Source organism: Ostrea edulis, chromosome 1, assembly GCF_947568905.1.
Source record: "Ostrea edulis chromosome 1, xbOstEdul1.1, whole genome shotgun sequence".
Classification (NCBI taxonomy): domain Eukaryota; kingdom Metazoa; phylum Mollusca; class Bivalvia; order Ostreida; family Ostreidae; genus Ostrea; species Ostrea edulis.
Genome location: NC_079164.1, coordinates 36752649 through 36772939, shown reverse-complemented (window position 1 = coordinate 36772939; position 20291 = coordinate 36752649). Strand labels below are relative to the sequence as shown.

Genomic DNA, 20291 nt, shown 5'->3' with positions numbered 1-20291 from the left:
TAAAGAGGCTCTAACTGTCTCATTTATTAAAAGAAGTACAAATGAGACAACCAGTTGGGTTACAGGGGATTTTGATTTCGTTTACTCTTCAATATGCACATTTTTCCCCCCAGAAAGCCTGTGGCTCGAGCAGCTCATGGTGCTGCAGTTTACGATTGGAGACTGTGGATATTTGCAGGATACGATGGAAACACGAGACTTAATGACATGTGGACAGTTCCACTGAATGGTGAACAAAGACAGTGGCAAGAGGTGACGTGAATTTAACCACTACAATGTACCATATATAACGTTGTATTTACGCGTAATTTTACAAGACTAACGGCTAGTAGCCATTCGCAAACATTTAGTTGGAGCAAATAAACTCTATGTATAGATGACTTAAGCAATATACAGTCAAACCTGGTTATAGCGAACCTCCAGGGCCAGCGAAAAACAGTTAGTCACCACCAATTTTCATTGTAACCAATAAAATTTTTGTTATTTCTATTTAATAGGGGAATGAATATCACTTTGCAATAAGCTTGAATTCATTATAAACATGTTCATTATAAGTGTGTTTTACTGTATACTGATTTGTGAAAATGTGAAAATAAAGTGTCACGAAATAATTTCTTGAAGTAATAGTGGGACATGTACAGGCAGACACACAGAACAAGTATTTTGTTGTGTTATTCTCACTGTCTATTTATAGGTAGAACAGACAGGAAATATTCCTCCCACCTGTTGTGTTAATCTCACTGTCTATTTATACACTGTAGGTAGAACAGAGAGGAAATATTCCTCCCACCTGTTGTGTTAATCTCACTGTCTATTTATAGGTAGAACAGACAGGAAATATTCCTCCCACCTGTTGTGTTATTCTCACTGTCTATTTATAGGTAGAACAGACAGGAAATATTCCTCCTACCTGTTGTGTTATTCTCACTGTCTATTTATACACTGTAGGTAGAACAGAGAGGAAATATTCCTCCCACCTGTTGTGTTATTCTCACTGTCTATTTATACACTGTAGGTAGAACAGAGAGGAAATATTCCTCCCACCTGCTGTGTTAATCTCACTGTCTATTTATACACTGTAGGTAGAACAGAGAGGAAATATTCCTCCTACCTGTTGTGTTATTCTCACTGTCTATTTATACACTGTAGGTAGAACAGAGAGGAAATATTCCTCCCACCTGTTGTGTTATTCTCATTGTCTATTTATACACTGTAGGTAGAACAGAGAGGAAATATTCCTCCCACCTGTTGTGTTATTCTCACTGTCTATTTATACACTGTAGGTAGAACAGAGAGGAAATATTCCTCCCACCTGCTGCAACTTTGCTCTGGCAGTGGCTAGGGATTCCATGTTTGTGTTTTCTGGGCAGAGTGGAGCTAAAATTACAAACCATCTCTTCCAATTTAAGTTCAAGGAAAATGAGTGAGCACTATATTTATTTCTGTTTTATGGATAACTTACAGTTATACATGGTTAAGGTATGGTGATAAATTCATAAATGTTTGTAATAAATGTTCAACATAAGTCATGCACATGTTGATGTATGAGATTGCAATGGAATAAGGGTTCACTATTTTGTTGTTTTTCTGTCAGATGGACAAAGATTTCCACAGAGCATATTCTTAGAGGTGCCCCGCTCCCACCAGAGAAGAGATATGGACATACTATGGTAGCTTTTGACAGACACCTTTACGTATTTGGTGGAGCAACAGGCCAAACACTGCCCAATGAACTCCACAGGTCAGACATTGTCATTTAATAAATATAGATACTGCCCAATGAACTCCACAGATTAGACATTGTCATTTAATAAATATAGACGCTGCCCAATGAACTCCACAGGTCAGACATTGTCATTTAATAAATATAGATACTGCCCAATGAACTCCACAGGTCAGACATTGTCATTTAATAAATATAGATACTGCCCAATGAACTCCACAGGTCAAACATTGTCATTAAATAAATATAGATACTGCCCAATGAACTCCACAGGTCAGACATTGTCATTAAATAAATATAGATGCTGCCCAATGAACTCCACAGATTAGACATTGTCATTTAATAAATATAGATACTGCCCAATGAACTCCACTGGTCAGACATTGTCATTTAATAAGTATAGATACTGCCCAATGAACTCCACAGGTCAGACATTGCCATTAAATAAATATAGACGCTGCCCAATGAACTCCACAGGTCAGACATTGTCATTTAATAAATATAGATACTGCCCAATGAACTCCACAGGTCAGACATTGTCATTAAATAAATATAGACGCTGTCCAATGATCTACAAAAGTCAGACATTGTCATTTAATAAATATAGACACTGCCCAATGAATTCCACAAGTCAGACATTGTCATTTAGTAAATATAGACGATGTCCAATGATTTAATGATTTTAAAGTCACATGTTTTCATTTGTTTGCACATACATATTAAATTCGTTGTAAGAATTTGTTAACATTGGTATTCTTTGTTATTTCCAATCTATCATGTACATTTACAAAATGTCAGATGCCATCACATCTTGTGTATACAGGACATTATCTGTCGATGTCATCACATCTTGTACATGTATATGCAAAGCATTATCTGTTGATGTCGTCACATTTTGTACATGTATATGCAAAGCATTATCTGTTGATGTCATTACATCTTGTGTATATGAAGCATTATCTATTGATGTCATCACATTTCGTGTATACAGGACATTATCTGTTGATGTCATTACATTTTGTGTATACGAAGCATTATATACTTGTATATACATGTATGATGTTTGAAAAGTGTCCTTGTTCTGTAAGATTTATTGCAACTTTTTATGCATGTACATGTGACGTCACAGGGGCTAAGCCCGTTTGGGCCCGAAGTCTGTGATACCATAAATATAGATTTATGGTATCACAGAGATCGAGCCCAAACGGGCTTAGCCCCTGTGGTACATGTAAGTCAACAAGACGCAACAGCTACAAAATAACCAGGGGCTGTTTTCTTGAACCTAATTGGTTAGATTTAGACTGTGATATCGAAGTGGTTGGTTGTTCAGCATTATGGTATTGTGTTGATGTTACTGTCCTATTACATCTTTGATATTTTGAATACTCTCTGATGTAAATTGTTTTAAAATTGTATTTTGTACTTTAGTTTTGACCTGGATTCACAGACCTGGTCCATCACTGAGCCAGCAGTAAACAGCCAGGTAAAACAATTAATTAGCAGGTAACACAATTAATTCAACAGGTGACACAATTAATTCAACAGGTGACACAATTAATTCAACAGGTGACACAATTAATTCAACAGGTGACGCAATGAGTTCACAGTATATCAAGGTGTTAGGAGGCTTGAACAAATCTTAGTGATGATTTAAGGAATGCACACTGGTTTGAAAGTAGAGATTTTTGTAAGCAGGTGATAAAATGATGTTGTACATGTAAACGTGAAGGTGTAATGCATCTCATATCATAGTGGAAATATGGAGATAGGAGAGGAACAGATTGTATGATTAGAGTCCCACAATTGGTGGCTGCTATATAGCGATCAGCCTGTGTGTGTGTTCATACATCCATGCAATCACTTTTCTGGACTTTTTTTTTTTTTTTTGCTATCTCTGCAGCAATTTATATATGAACTAAATATTGATGGGTTACAGATCAAGTTTGAGTCTCCTTTAAATATTGCTACAAAGCGGGGCATTTTGTGATGCTTGTTATCACAATGAAATCTAGTTGTTTACTGTGAGAAAATAATGATCATGAAATCTTATTCTGAAGTGTAGTGAATTAAACCTTGTTTAATTGATATACACATATAATAATATACTTATAACGAATTCATGCTTTTTGCAAAGTGATATTTCCCCTATGAAAGGAAAATAACAAAAATTGCATTGGATATACTGAAGTTTGGTTATAACGAACTGTTTTTTTGTTGCTGTCCCTGGAGGTTCGCTACAACTGTGTTTGACTGTACTCAATTTACAAATTCGTAATTAAGAGTCTCTTAAAGTAGTTCCATTCTCCTGTGACATCACAAGATTTTACAAAATCAATGATTTATTTAGATTTATGCATGATATTACCATAAATTTTGTTGGAATCTTTTCCAATGGTTATTGACGTAAAAAATCTTGTTAAACATAAATATTTCAGAAGTCTTAAGTTACACTGTATATATGAATAATCAATGATATGTTTCAAAATATTGAATCCAAGGGCAATAACTCTGTTTTCATTGAATCCTTTATTGAGTTCATTATCTGATAGATTTTCTTTATTTTTTACATAAATTTTTAATAGTTTTGTACAGAAACAGTTTCATGAAATTATTATGAATACTATTATACATTGTTTTAATAAGTTTTTATGAAATTTTGATAATGCTGTTGAAGGAAAATAGCAATTTTTTGCCGTTGTTATGTGATTTTGTATATGTATGTCTCGCATCTTAGAAAGTGTGATGACCTATATATTTTATTTCATAATTCATTAGTTTTAACTCAAATAAACTGAAATGAATACACATTTTAAACTTTTATCAGAAAATAATATGAGTATGGAGTTACCTTAAAGGGAAAGGCAACCCTAAACATATTGTTGCCTTTATGAATAAAGTATTGCTTACTGATATCGTAAATGACAGTCTTTAACAACAAAAATCCTTGCTTAATTGATTTAATTGTTACAATTAAATCAATATTAATCTATCTTCTGTTTCAAATTACCCGCCGCTAAGAGAGCGGCCATTGAAGTTTAATTTATTACGTCACACCGTCGGTTCCAGTTTATTTTATCAGCAGCACTGTAAACATGACAAGTCACGATCAGTTAAGTTTGGAGCCATATAGATTTGAGCCCGTTCTATCGCAAGAAGAATTTAAGAAAAGAAGACGTTCAGTCGATTCGCAGACCTGGCAGATGGTACTCGTTTCTTCATGCATGTAAATGTCTCAAACCTCAACTTGTCATTACGCAAATGATGAATCCACAGTTTACATAGTATTCTCTTTTCAAGTAACTTTGTTGGGTCAGGAATTTCGGGGGAAAAAACTTTTTTCACATCTCCCCTTCGCATTAGTGTAATTAACTGCTTAACAAGAAGGCAGCCACCTATTTACAATGTATTTGTAAAATCTACCACATGCACATCTTTGATCTCATCAAAACCGGAATAGACGGTGTGACGTTAAAATCATTGATTTTTGTGGTCTTGAATACAAAAGAGTTCCGCATCATGGCAGCCTCAATAGATGGCGGGAATTTCAATTTTTAACGTTTTAAAATTAGTACTGAAGCTTATATAAGCCATATATCAAAAGAATAGTATGACAAATCTTTATCATGTGATTAATCCTATCATTTATCATGTAAATTTTTTTGGGGTTGCCTTTCCCTTTAAGTCTGGTTTATGAATTGGTTTAAGGTGCCGGCTGGCAGACTTTTCCACGCTGCTGCTGTTGTGGATGATGCCATGTATGTTTTTGGTGGAACAGTTGACAACATTGTCAGAAGTGGAGAAATGTACAGATTTCAGGTAATATTCATGTTTTACTTGAAAGCAATGGTAACAAGAATCTTTTGATATGGAGCATGTAAACCTGATTTATACAGGTACATTTGTATGTTACTATGAAAGTGGTTATTTATGCTGGAAGTTAAGTATGCAATTTTCAACATTGCACTTAGAGGGAAAATACTCTGCAATGCATGCTTCTGAAAAAATAAAAATTTCAACAATATCACTGGCTTTATTCATTCACTAATTCCATTAATTCTGAAGAATTTTGATCTGCTAATTATCGGTGTAGCATAATATTTTGATACCGCAAAATATTGAATCCGGGTTCAATATATCGCATAATATTTTTAACATGGGTTCACTTTTTCACTGCAATATAATGAAACCCCCTGTAAGATATTGAACCCGGGGTTCATAATATATAATACATGTACAAATAATCTCTGTTTGGATACTTTTAATAAAGATGTGCAAATTCCTCTATCAGAAGACTAGGCCTAGCAGGTTGCTCCAGTGTGATTAAAGACCCATTAACAAACAGTTTTATTTGACAGAACAGATAATGGCTTCATGAAATTATAGATCTGGAAGTTTTTCTATAAATGATCATGGATATTAGATATATTCTGTCCTTGTTTTGAAGATCCTGAAGAAGATGCATTCATTTAAACTTTAAGAATGAAGTTTCAGAGAATGCGTTGCGGAAATTTACACATTCATTACTCTGTCACGTAATAAATCTAAATGTCCACATGCAGAGATAACCACTTTTACAGTGACTTACAAATGTAAATGCATTCACATGTCATTTTTACTTGTGTTTTTAATAGACTCTGTTTTAATTTCAGTTTTCTAGATATCCTAAGTGTACTCTTCACGAGGACTTTGGAAAGTTGTTAGAAAGTCGGCAGTTTTGTGACCTTCACTTTGTTGTTGGAAAGGTAGACTAAATGATCTGAAATTAAATTGAATACAGTAAAACACACTTATAATGATCATGCTTATAATGAATTGATATTTATTGCCCAATGAGAGGAAATTAATCATAATTGTATTGGATATAATGAAGTTTGGTTATATCAAACTTTGTTCACTGGCCCTAGAGGTTCACTATAACCGTGTTTTACTGTAATTAGAAATCATGTGACACTACATGTAAATGTATCACAGCAGTATTTATATGTACTGTACATGAGTCTCCACATGTAAATGTTAATTGTGGCGTCGGTAGCCTAGTAGTTTGGCTGTCAGACTCTCGACCGAAAGGTCGTGGGTTCAAGTCGGCCGACGTTGTGTCCTTGGGAAAGGCACTTTAAACGAATTTCCTCACTCCACCCAAGTGTAAAAGGGGTACCTGGTTATAGACAGTGAAAGATATTGTTGAATGTTAGTGCCCTAGCACCTGTAATGGCAGCTTGCACTGTATGCTTTCCCAGGAAGCTGAGAAAGTTCTAGATTGATATAAGGTCTGCCGAGTAATAATGTATTGTAAAGCGCTTTGAGCAGCATACGCTGGAAAAGCGCTACATAAAAACCAATCATTATTATTATTATCAAATATATTTCTTAGAACTGCATGTGTTCAAAATACTTCAAATTACAGTTTTAGAATTCTCAAATTATTGCCACTTGATTTATTGCCATTTTCACTATACTGCCACATTTCTTTCTTGAATATTTTTCCTGTCTATAAATCTCCAGTTATAACACCAAAATTTATATACCACCATCCCCACCCCGTTTTCAAAACAAATGTATGAACAAGACATACGATCAGTGAAACTGTTATGTCACTTAGTGTTAAATGCTAGCAATAGGCCTCAAACTCCAGATAATTTTAAAGACTTATAATCAAATGAGATCATTGTTTAATAGGGATTTGTGTTGTTTTCTGTTCAAAAGAAATTTTAGCTAACGTCCTGCATTGTCCCAAAAGTCGGTTGAATTTCAGACAAAACAATTGAATGTGTGCATTTTCAATCAATACGCCAGTTTCAAGATACGAACTCTTCTGTATAGGAGGTGCATTTAGTGGAACTTTGAATGCCTAAGTGGGACAGAGTGGATATGCAGCCAACGAGGAAGACAATGAAATGTATTAAAAGCGGCTTCTCTTTAAATATGTAAATGTGGGAAATACTAAATACTATCGAAAGAAATGTTTTACTGAAGAGGAAACATACAAACAATGTCATATTTGCAAGAAATATCTTGGATATGGTACTTATGACCAGCGAAATAACGTGATAGGATAAGAATTCTATGTATTTAATTACTCCCTAAATACTTATCACTTACTTAGTTTGTGTATCAGTCGAATTCGGGTTATCAAACAGCGTATGAGAAACTTACTGAGTACATTCACTTACACTGTGATGAATATCTGTCCCACTCCCGCGAGTAAACAAATTCTTTCGCACCTTACTATGTACGAGAGTTCTCCAAAGGGAAATAACTCGGACGTATCTCGAAACCGTCGTATTGTGTAAAATATCCTAAAGTATTGACTTCTGTGAAGGTCAGAATGACAAGAGTCACGAGAAATAACTAATTTTGTTTACAAGATTTTATTATTCTAAATACCTTTTTGAGAAAAAACAAAACAAAATTCTGCTAGTCAAAAAGAAAGTGTTTTGTATGAATTATGTTATATTATATAATGAGGATATGTTTTACTCAATAGCAGATGGACTTTATTGTACATGTAGAGCAAAAGATTTTACCTATAATAAAATCATGGATGTATTTTAAAGGTGTTCAATAAGCGAATGGCAAAGGAATATCATAATTGTATGATTAAACAATCAATTCATTGCTCTATATTAAATTCATCACGATATCTAATATACTGCCACATTTTCTAAATCACAAAAGTTAGTGGTTTAATGAAAATACCATATAATGAAACTGTTTTGTGGTAAAAAAAAAAATGAACATGTACCAGATGTACATCTGAGATGAAGACATGTTACTGATCTTACAGGATGGATCCCGGGAGTCAATACCTGCACACATAGCGTTGGTCGCGGCCAGATCCTCATGGCTGTCAGAGAAGATACGTACAGCTAAAGAGCAGCGGTTTCTGGAGGAGGCCACCAGTTCAGACCCTATACAGGTGATTTTGCCAGATGCGAATCCTACAGCACTGAAGTTAGTCCTCTCATACGTCTACACAGACAAGATACTACCAACCAAAGAAGGTAACTTAAGCAGTCTATGTGGATCGGTTTGTTTTTAAAGCTTTTTAGACCATGATGTCAGAGTCTACTTCCTTTCTAAGAGGGAGAATTGCAAATTTTCAGAATGATCTTGATATATTAGTTTTTCTGATGATGTGGACATAATTCATGAATTCAAATTCTGTTATTCTGATGGTATGGGCACACCCACAAATTCACACTCCCCAAAAAGGACAATGACTCAGATCAGTATCAAAACGTAAGGAGCCCATAAACATGTTATTTTTTCTCAAACCTGAAAAATCTGAACCCATGAAAATAAGGGATTCTATATGTACTATATATACAGTGTATATCCAGTTTTAATAAATATTTTGATAAATTTTCACCAATTAAACATTTAGATTAGGTTTCTGTACTTTGAAAACACTTAATTTTTGCTGCTTTGCCTGTATTCTTTTCAGGTCAAGACTTTAACAGTAATGAAGTCATTCTTCTGATGATGGATGTGTATAGACTAGCTCTTCAGGTATTTATCAACAGAGACCTATAGAAGTCATTCTATTTATAGACTAGCTCTTCAGGTAATTATTGACTGAGACCTATAGAAGTCATTCTATTTATAGACTAGCTCTTCAGGTAATTATTGACTGAGACCTATAGAAGTCATTCTATTTATAGACTAGCTCTTCTGGTAATTATTGACTGTCACGGATAACCGTGCTAGAATGTGAAAATGATAAAGTCACAGAAAACAATTTACATATTTATTTGGTATACAAATATTTAAGTTTCTGGTCCCGGTTTTATGGCGTTGAGCGTAAAGTTCCTCAGTGTTCCTGGCTTAAACACGGATCCACTACACTGATGACTGCTGTCATATGTGGATATCACACATGTCGATGCTCCCCAGTGTTTGGTTTCGATACTGTGGTTACTTGGTACACATGTACTTGGTACACACTACAAGGTAGCACCTACGACAATAAAGTCATACTATATAAACGTACACATACACACAGGTTTTCAGGTTGAAACCTTACTTTACATTATCCATGGATATATATACCATACACTGTTATACATATAAGTTACTTCATATTATAACAAGATACACTAAAACTCTAGCAATTCTATGCCTATGAGTTACACAATGTTTCTTACAGCGAAACAATTATGGCCAGTACTACACGCCGTAACTTTACAAAGAGGACTATATAGTGATCACGTTTTTGAAAAAGGAAACCGGTATTGAAACAAGTACAAAACACAAAGTATAAATAAAGATACTTGGAAGCTTTAGGACCTTTAAACAAAGAAAATACTCTATAAAAATCATTACATAAAACTCACCTCAGAACAAGCCGAACACGGGCAACATTTACAACAATGCCAAAGTGTTTACAATTAAGTTATCAATGCGTCCTTCTCGCTGGACAGCTCAGTTCCTACTGAGAGCACGGACTGGCAGTTTTTATGCTCCAATAGATTGAGGTTTAATAAAGGGGTATTTACAATTTAAAAGAGGTCCCAAGCAGGATAAAGCTACGTTTGATTTGACAAAACAAAACTGAATTAAAATGAACATGCAAATAGATTTTAATGTGACATTGACCGAGGCCTATAGAAGTCATTCTATTTATAGACTAGCTCTTCAGGTAATTATTGACCGAGACCTTTAGAAGTCATTTTATTTATAGACTAGCTCTTCAGGTAAGTATTGACTGGGACCTATAGAAGTCATTCTATTTATAGACTAGCTCTTCAGGTAATTATTGACTGAGACCTATAGAAGTCATTTTATTTATAGACTAGCTCTTCAGGTAAGTATTGACTGGGACCTATAGAAGTCATTCTATTTATAGACTAGCTCTTCAGGCAATTATTGACTGGGACCTATAGAAGTCATTCTATTTATAGACTAACTCTTCAGGTAATTATTGACTGAGACCTATAGAAGTCATTTTATTTATAGACTAGCTCTTCAGGTAAGTATTGACTGGGACCTATAGAAGTCATTCTATTTATAGACTAGCTCTTCAGGCAATTATTGACTGGGACCTATAGAAGTCATTCTATTTATAGACTAACTCTTCAGGTAATTATTGACTGAGACCTATAGAAGTCATTCTTCTGATGATATAAACACACTTGTATAGACTAGACCATCTTCGCAAGCCAAGTGTCCAATTCGCTTACTCTCATCTCTAGAATCGGACACTTGGCTTGCGAGGATGAGACTAGACAGAGATGAATTGAAGTCATTTTCTTAATGATGGATGTATGTAGACTAGCTCTTTAGGTAATTATTTTCATAAGCCATTTACAGTGTACACGGAGAACAGCTAACCAGTTCTATTTCACAGGTTTTGTTCAGTACATGTACATACACCATTTAATTAATGAAGGGCATGCAAATGCTTTTAATTAACTTGAAAAATTTCCTATGAAGAAGGGAGATGAACTTCTGTTCAAGAAAATTGTCCATTTTGTATACAAAGCTTATCATGTCCTTAGTTTAAATAGTTAATCATTTTATGTTGTGAGGCACTTTACTACATTGTTATCAAATTTCAGTTTCAAATGTCGCGCTTGGAACAGTTATGTGTACAGTATCTGGAGACGTGCATTGGACTGAAGAATGTGCTGGTAGCTCTTCAGAATGCTTCAAAGATGGACCTGGATTTCCTTAAAGTAACATTTACATGCATTATTATTTGCACAGTGAAGTGTTTTTGGTTGGTCTGTCTGTTCACAAATACTCTAACCCTGGCCATAACTTTTGAATGGATAGTGATAGGGCTTTCATATATCACATGTGTATTCCTTGTGAGTGACAAGACCTTTCTCTTGATACCAAGAATTTTGATGTTGTGACCTTGACCTTGGGTTTTACCTAATTTTGAAAAACTTTAATCTTGGCCATATGATTATTATCAACTTTGCTGCTATGTGTGGGGGCATGTGTTTCACAAACACATCTTGTTAGCTTTTCTGATCAAACTTTCCATTGTACGTCGTTGGCATCGTCGTTGTCGTCTTAAACTTTTCACATTTTCATCTTCTTCTCCAGAACCACTGGGCCAATATCAACCAGACTTGGCACAAAGCATCCTTGGGTGAAGGGGATTCAAGTTTGTTCAAATGAAGGGCCATGCCCCCTTCAAGGGGGAGATTATCACAACAATGCAAAAATAGGGTGGGTCATTTAAAAATCTTCAAGAACTACTGGGCCAGAAAAGCTGACATTTACACGAAAGCTTCTTGAGATAATGGAGATTCAAGTTTGTTAAAATCACATGACCCCTGGGGGGTTTGATGGTGCCACAATAGGGGATCAAAGTTAGACATGCGAATATATAAAGAAAATCTTTAAAAATCTTCTCTAGAACCAGAAGAGTGAGATTTACCTGAAAGCTTTCCGATATTGAGTAGATTCAGATTTGTTCAGATCATGGCCCCCAGGGGTAGGATGGGGCCACAATAGGGGATCAAAGTTGTACACGTGAAGAGAGCCAATTTGAATGGCACAAAGCATCCTTTGATGAAATTTGTTAATATGAAAGGCCATACCCATCTACAAGGATATGTGATATTTAATGAATTTGAAGTCAAGTTTAATAATTAAGTTTGATATTTAATGAATGTTTAGTCGTTACCTTTGAAAAGTTTTTTCTGATCCAAGCTGCTTGTATAATGATAGTTTTGCTCAAGCTTGTTTATGACGAGGAACTGCCGTTCAGGTGAGTGATGTGGCCCATGGGCCTCTTGGTGTTTTTTTTAATAGTCATACATAGTTTTAACCAGCCAATTTACATGATCCATCCAGCTGATTGTTACCTCAACATATTGAGTCTCAAAACTGAAAAGCTGTTTGATTTCAGGAGTACTGTCTGAAGTTTATAGTGAAGGAGAGTAACTGTAGTCAGATTGTGAACAGTACAGAGTTTGAGAGTTTGGATAAACCATTAATGGTGGAAATCATTCGAAGGAAGCTAGCCCAGCCTCACCACATCCGACTGCCTGTGGAGGCACATAATGATGCAGTTATTAGTAAGCTTCACAACATCCGACTGCCTGCCGAGGCACATAATGATGCAGTTATTAGTAAGCTTGGGATAGATTCATTTAATACAGTTTTGAATTTGTGATCAATGATTTTTGCTTTACTAAGTTTTATTGAGGTCTTCCGTTTCTGCTTTCATTGGGTATTTTTCTTTCCTTTTGTTCAGGATTGCTCAACAACAGCCAATAGAAATGCTGTCATTTTCTCTGGCTTAGTTAGCATAGTGATATCCCAATATGTGAATATTTCACTTCCTGTTTCAAGCTGCATACATGTACATCCACATTTTCTGTTTACCTCGTCTGTTCAACTAATTGAGAACAGCAAAATATAGAAACCTGATATTTTGGGGGATGATAGAAAAGGATTAGAAACATATGCGCACACTTAGGTCTGGAATTTGATGTGTTTGTACGGTGATTGAAAAATTCAACTTTTTCATTCTTTCAAAAAAGCATTTATCAAATGACTGGAATCATTATCTTGGACGGAAGACCACTTGTTACCATAGCAGAAAATTCTCGTGCCATCCCTGGAATGTACATTATTTTACATTTGAAAATTTTTGCTATTGTATTTTTATAGATAACTCTTTGGAGCATGATCTAGAGGCCTTTCTGAAGCGAGATGGTGCAGAATTCTGTGACATCACTCTGATGTTAGATGACACGCCCATCCCAGCCCACAAGGCCATCTTAGCAGCCCGGTGTAACTACTTCGAGGCCATGTTTAGGTGGAATGACCCGGAAAATCAAACAGTCAGAGTAAGCCAATGTCATTCAGTTTTCAGAGAAATTGCCTACCAAAAGTACTTGACAAACCATGGACAATTTGTGTATACATGTACAAATTTCTAATATCTTCCCCTAGAAAGCATTGAAATTGATAAATTACTGTATAACGTGTGTGGCATCACAAAATGAGCCTTTTCTATGAGAGTGATGAGATCGCTATAAGTAAATATTCCATGTGGGAGGTAATAGTTTATTGCAATTCACCTTTGAATTAGAACGCTTTATCCGATATAGTATTGCGTTGTGTGACGACACAATTGAATGAGACGATTGAACAATTTGAATGACATGTTTGATGTAATACAACAAGAGTTTTCATTGGCCGATTACAGCCCGCCCACTTTCTCGAGCGGATTCAGTGTAGCTGGAGAACTGTACATAGCTCTCTGAAAATAATCCACCTCTTATAAAAACCTTCGATTTACGGGTCACAAAAAGCTGCGGACGGTTGAGGCCTGAAATCGGTGTATTCTTGTGTTGCTGTCTCATAAACTCAATATAAAAAAATCTTAACATATTTTCCTACTATATACTTGCGTCCAAACATACTTTCAAATATTCATTAAAGCCACACACCACCCGAAAACTCGCAGCTTCAAATGATTTCGTTTGCTGACGTAGCCATGTTAGGTAGCCGGTCAATTCGAACTCTAGCTATTGGTATCATAAAATCGGTTGTACGTTATGTATTCACTCTTCATTTATTATCAACACAAATAATTAATAGAAATTAAAACATTTTTATACCATTTTTGTAAAGTTAAAATAAGCTCTAGATGAGCGAAAATACTACATAAGCCCATTAGATGGAGATCGGCCGGTGCGGCCGCTCATGACTAATGAAAGCCGCACTGCCGTGAGTTTAGCTATTTGAATAATTATCATTTAATAGGACTGGGGTGGTATATTATTTAAACAATTTAGCTAAAATATTTGTGGGGTATTAGTACACATCTAGATGCTATTGTGCCAATATGGAAATGAACCGGGATTCGAATTGACTGGCTACCTAACATGGCTACGTCTACAAACGAAATCATCAAAAGCTATGATCGAGTTTTTGGGTCGTATGGGGCTTTAATAAATATTTGAAGGTATGTTTGGACACAAGTATAGTAGGAAAATATGTTAGGAATTTTTTTATATTAAATTTATGAGACAACAACACAAGAATACAACTTTTTCTCTTTCTTCCTTTGAAGTTTTTTTCCATCTAGCATCTGGCCGTCATGTTTTCAAATGCTGACTACTCCTGTATAAGGGAATTTGGGCGGACTTATACATATGGACCAATGAGAGTTTCTGTTGCATTTCGCAATTGTATTACAAAGAGATTCAATTGTATCATCACACAACGCAATACTATATCGGCCAAAGCATTCTAATTCAAAGGTGAATTGCGATAATATCTTTCCTGGAATTATAATATTACTGAAATTAGCTCTTGCTAAATGTATACATGTATACCCATTTTTACGTAAAAATTGCTAAATTTGTGTCTCTCTAAAAATTCCACCGATACAGTATTATCTAAAGTGCTGTCCACATTTTCCTTTTTTAAAATAGAAAACCAACATCAAATGAATATCCATGGATTTCTTTGATATAATCATTATTTTTTTAAAATGCATCAATGACTGGTAAATCAGCAAACAGTGTTCTAGCACATCCACACTTTCTTAACATCATTTTCTTAGAAAAGAAAAAAATTCCCAATCGAAAAGCCATTGATTTACATTAGCCAATATTTTGTTGTTGTCTGACCTTTAATGTTTTGTTGTAGATTGGATTTTATGTTTTGATAAAAGCATGATGACCAGGCCTACACATTTAGTAATAATAACAGAAACCAGATAAATCACAAAATGAAAGGAATAAATGTCTAGAGTTTGTTTATATCATAAGGATGCAAAAACAATTGAGACAAAAAATGGGGTAAAGTTGTTATGCAATGTTTCCATCTACGTATATATCCTCATACTACTTACTTATGCATCTACTGTATTTCTTAAATCATAATGTAAAAATGTTTCAACTGAATTGATTCTGTAGATGAAATGTAACATGCTTGTATGTTTACAGATTGCTATTGGTGAAATGGTTCCGTCACAACAAGCCTTTGACAGTCTCCTTCAGTATATTTATTTCGGAGATGTAACCATGCCCCCAGAGGATTCCCTCTACCTTTTTCCTGCCCCCTATTTCTATGGCTTTACAAACAACAGATTGCAGGCCTACTGCAAACACAACCTGGAGAAGAATGTCTCAGTTCAAAATGTCGTACAGGTGTGATAAAATGCCTATTTTTTCCTGATCTTACAAAAACTGAATCAAGTGTTGTTTTACAGTTGACAAGGTTAATCAGTTTAGAGTTATTTTCATGTGAAAAATCAAGTTTATAGTGTATAAACCATTAACAGTAATATGTTGTCTAAGGTACTTGCATAATATGGAGATATTTATTTTCCACCAGATTTTAGAGGCTGCAGATAAGATTCAGGCTGTTGATATGAAGAAGCATGCACTCAGGTTAATCGTTCATCATTTCCCAAAGGTAGGTCAACATCACTGCATGAACCCTGGGCTCCATACAGAAAATATAAATGCGAGGTTAAACCAGATGCTATGGGGAAAAGTCAGCTTGCACACATATCTTTTCATCAGAGCTAATAGGAATTTAACTCTGCCTTTTCTGTCAAGTTGAGAGAAAAAACACAATTTTTTCTTCTCAACATGACAGAAAAGACTAAACTATGGTCCAAATACACCAGATTTTGCAATTATAACTACCTGGTCAATTTATCGCTCATTTTCTTTTGAAGGAAAAGTACATGTATAATTATCAAAGCAAATCATTGGAGGAAATCGTTTTCCTGTTAATCTGTATCAGAAAATTAGATTGAATGGATTTTATGCAATATATTTTGGTTACATTGCAGGTTGCTAGGCAACCAGAATTAGGACGACTCAATAAAGATATGCTTTTGGAGATCATTGCGGCAGTTGCAGATGACAGACGGGAATCCAGCTTAAAGCATGAACTGTCCTCCAACAGCCTCTCAGATGGATGATGGAACAGCCTGTCTGATGAGTGATGAAACAGCCTGTCTGATGGATGATGAACTAACCTGTCTGATGGATGAATAAACAGCCTGTCTGATGGATAATAAACAGCCTGTCTGATGGATGATGGAACAGCCTGTCTGATGGATGATGGAACAACTTCTGATAGACTTCTGATGGATTAAATGATCTGAAAATTCAACAAGAATTAAAAGATCTTTAGGATAAGTGCATGTGTCTACTCTTCACTGCATTACATGTTTGAATGAAGATCTCAAAGGGAATTTTGTGCAAATAACTATATACATGTAACTGTCAGCTTTGATTTTGAAAATTGGATTTACAATTTATACTTGAACAATGAGACTCTTGTTATGAGAAGCTTGTGATGATTTAGATGGTTGGTGCATTTATTTTTTAAAGATATTTGATATTAGATGTATATACTTTTGTATTGAAGAACATATTTTGATATTATTTTGTTGCACTATGATTGTGTGGTAAAATTGTGATGGATTGATTCAGATGCTGTCTTTCTTGTAACAAGAAGGATAGCATATTTGGGACTTTGACCTGGGTCAGTCCATGGTGAACCATAGAGGTATGCTACCAGTTGAGCTACAGGGCCAGTGCTACCAGTTGAGCTAAAGGGCCTACTTACTCAGTATTCTACAGAACAAAAAAATGTACAAATTTGAATGGTTCTTAGTATGTCACATGATGGCCTGTATGAGATATGATACACCACATTTGGCTGTCTGGCATGATTCTCATATAACATCACAGTGACAGGTTATTGTACTGTTGTCACAAGGATTTTTGGTAGGATAAAATCAAATAGTTTGTTTATAGGGGTAATGTATGGAAATATCAAATATATCGGACAGGCCCAACTCCTACAAGTAAACGCCTTGTTTAACATCCTTATGTTTGTTACCTGGTATTGAAAAAAAAATACCAATAAATGAGATTAAAATGAAATATAAATATTATAGAAATGAAAACAAAAAAGTACATTATATATATGATAACAGAAGAATAAAAGTATCACTGCTGAACCTCTAGCTTGATGGAGTAAGGTGATTGTTTTCCATACAGATTTTGTTGAAGTATCCCCAACTTTTAATAAATCCGAGTCCTTTATACAAAAGTTCTTTAATATGAAAGATAACTGTACTTGTGAATCCAAATGAACTGTTTTGTAGAAATGCATGTTTTATATATTTTGAAAATAAGGTACTATGTATTTCCTCTCAAAATCATGGAAATATTTTTATAAGTCATGATCACTGAGTACAATATCTCATTTTTGATTTTGATATTAGTACCCGTTTTTTATATAGCTTATACGGTAACCATGAAATGTCCGTTTTGTTACAAGTTTCTGTTTAATATGTGTACAACATTGTGTCATTGTTTAGTTTCTTTTACCGGTAGGTACATTGTATTAAATGTACCACATTACAGTGTCTGTTTACAGTTCTGTTGGATAAATCTATCCTAATGTGAATACATTTGAAAGATTGTTTACATACATGTATTTGTTGAAACAATACCCCCCAAAAAGATGTGCCAAAGTACCATGTTATAGAACATATATGATTTATTTTCATGCATGTTATTTTTTGTGATATATGATACATTGTAATTCATTTTTGAGTAATTGTTTACTTAATGGTCTGGTACATCAAGCTGTGCTATTGCTGTTTTTAAAAAAAATTATATCATATTAATATATGCTATAACTGTAAAAATGCATTGTGAGATTTAATTAAAATCTGAAATTAAAAAATGTTTTGATGTATGATACTTTATATTTACATTTCCAATGTTTTTGCCTTTGATAACTCTACAAATTGTAATGATAGCCGTAATTTCCATGTAAACAATGTGTGTATGAATACAGATAAATATAGTACGTCTATTTTAATGACTGGGAATTCTGACAAATATGATTTCAAGTAGAATATAATATAAGAAGTAATTTAACTTCATTAGAGTTTATGTATGAACTGCAACACTTCACACCGGCATACTTTTTGTGTAGCGCCAACATGCTTTATGAATTATGCCGGCGTGAAGCGCCACAGCTAGATATAGCTATTTTATACCCTCATCTTCAATATGATAAACATACTCTAAATTTCAGTCAATCATACCCAGTTGCAGGGTAATATATCGCCAACATTTGTGAGCTTGACAATAGGACTTTGTAAAGTCAATACAAACTTTAAAATTCTATTGACTCTAAAAATTGATGTAGAAAATATGTACCCTCTATATAATTTTCAATCTAATCTTTATGCCCCTCCAAATGCATATTGATGTCCATTTTCCCTCTCTCTATCCCATTTTGAGTTAAATCGAATATAGATTGATTGTATATTGTCTAACGTCCCTCGAGAGAATATTTCACTTATATGGAGACATCACCATTGCTGGTGAAGGGCTGCAAAATTTAGGCTTATGCTTGGTGCTTGTAGCCATTGAGCAGGGAGGGATCATTGCCACACCTGCTGCAATACAGGACCTCGGTTTTTGCGGTCTCATCCGAAGGACTGCCCCGTTTAGTCACCTAGCTCTTACAAGAAGCAAGGCCGGAGTACTGAGGACCTTTTCTAATATGTATATATATATTATAGGAAATTTTTTCATACTATGTAACAGATTATGCCCATTTAACCTTGACTTGCTGTGTGACCTTGACCTTGCATTTCTGGACATTGCATTAATTTGATTTGCCATTGAAGATCTTTTTCATCAAATTAATATGTACATATGTTTGCAATTAGTTTATTTCTAACCTACTTCAGACCTTCTTGAAGCTTGTTACACATTTGCAAATTTTTGAGTGCATGAGAAATGTTTGACCTTCACCCACCACATCACCAGTATACTTTGCATTTCTGCATGAAATGTGCCTCCTTCAAACCTTATCTTTGTAATTAGCATGACAACTAGACCTATATTGGTCTATGTCCAAGATTCTTTACCTGGCATCCAGATAGCCTTGATCTCACATTTCTAAATTTTGCATTATCTCCATTTTGACAAATGTAGTTAAGACAAGTTTAATTCTTACATGGACACATATTGAGCATCATTAGACAGATAATATAACAAATTTCCAAAATTTATTCCCCGAGTCCCTCTATTACTCATTACTTCTTTCTAAAGTAGGGCCTCCGTGGCCGAGTGGTTAGAGCACCGCCCTCAAAATCACAGGGGTCTCTCACCTGCGTGGGTTTGAATCCCGCTCGCGCCCGTAAGTGAGAAAGTTTCCCAGTTTACTTTCGTAGGGTCGGTGGTCTTCCCAGGTACATTGTATTTGGGTTCTCTCTTCCACCAATAAAAAAAACTGGGCGCCACCATATAACTGAATAATTGTTGAGTGTGGCGAAAAACATCAATCAATCAAATCTTTCCAACAACTTTGGGATATTACATTGCATTAAGGAGGTATGCTACACCAGGGAAATTTGATGTAGATGAAAAGTGGAGGATATGTACAACAATATTTTGAAGTTGAAAAATTTCAAATTTACTTTATTTTGTCAAAAAATACAGTTTTAGTAGAAGGTAATCTGAAAAAAATTTAAAACCCCTGCTGGACTCGAACCTGCGACCTACAGTTCAGCATTCGGTATTCTAACCTACTGAGCTAC

The 20291-nt window shown here is 34.9% G+C and overlaps 1 protein-coding gene and 1 long non-coding RNA gene across 2 annotated transcripts in view; one reads left to right on the top strand and one right to left on the bottom strand.

Annotated features, from left to right (window-relative positions):
* LOC125659669 (uncharacterized) overlaps nucleotides 1-20291 on the top strand; it is a 62339-nt gene that overhangs the window by 2859 nt on the left and 39189 nt on the right. Inside the window, exons 6-19 of the mRNA XM_056142964.1 lie at nucleotides 114-252; nucleotides 1284-1423; nucleotides 1595-1741; nucleotides 3152-3206; nucleotides 5429-5539; nucleotides 6373-6465; nucleotides 8508-8724; nucleotides 9168-9232; nucleotides 11281-11397; nucleotides 12588-12756; nucleotides 13355-13533; nucleotides 15646-15849; nucleotides 16037-16117; nucleotides 16503-16617. Of these exons, the coding sequence (XP_055998939.1) occupies nucleotides 114-252; nucleotides 1284-1423; nucleotides 1595-1741; nucleotides 3152-3206; nucleotides 5429-5539; nucleotides 6373-6465; nucleotides 8508-8724; nucleotides 9168-9232; nucleotides 11281-11397; nucleotides 12588-12756; nucleotides 13355-13533; nucleotides 15646-15849; nucleotides 16037-16117; nucleotides 16503-16617 (1832 nt within the window). The remainder of the gene's footprint in view (nucleotides 1-113; nucleotides 253-1283; nucleotides 1424-1594; nucleotides 1742-3151; nucleotides 3207-5428; nucleotides 5540-6372; nucleotides 6466-8507; nucleotides 8725-9167; nucleotides 9233-11280; nucleotides 11398-12587; nucleotides 12757-13354; nucleotides 13534-15645; nucleotides 15850-16036; nucleotides 16118-16502; nucleotides 16618-20291) is intronic.
* LOC130049578 (uncharacterized) lies at nucleotides 9458-10134 on the bottom strand. The gene is made up of 2 exons (XR_008798125.1): nucleotides 10057-10134; nucleotides 9458-9680 (listed from the first exon to the last, which is right to left on the bottom strand). It is a non-coding gene; the product is annotated as an uncharacterized LOC130049578 (long non-coding RNA).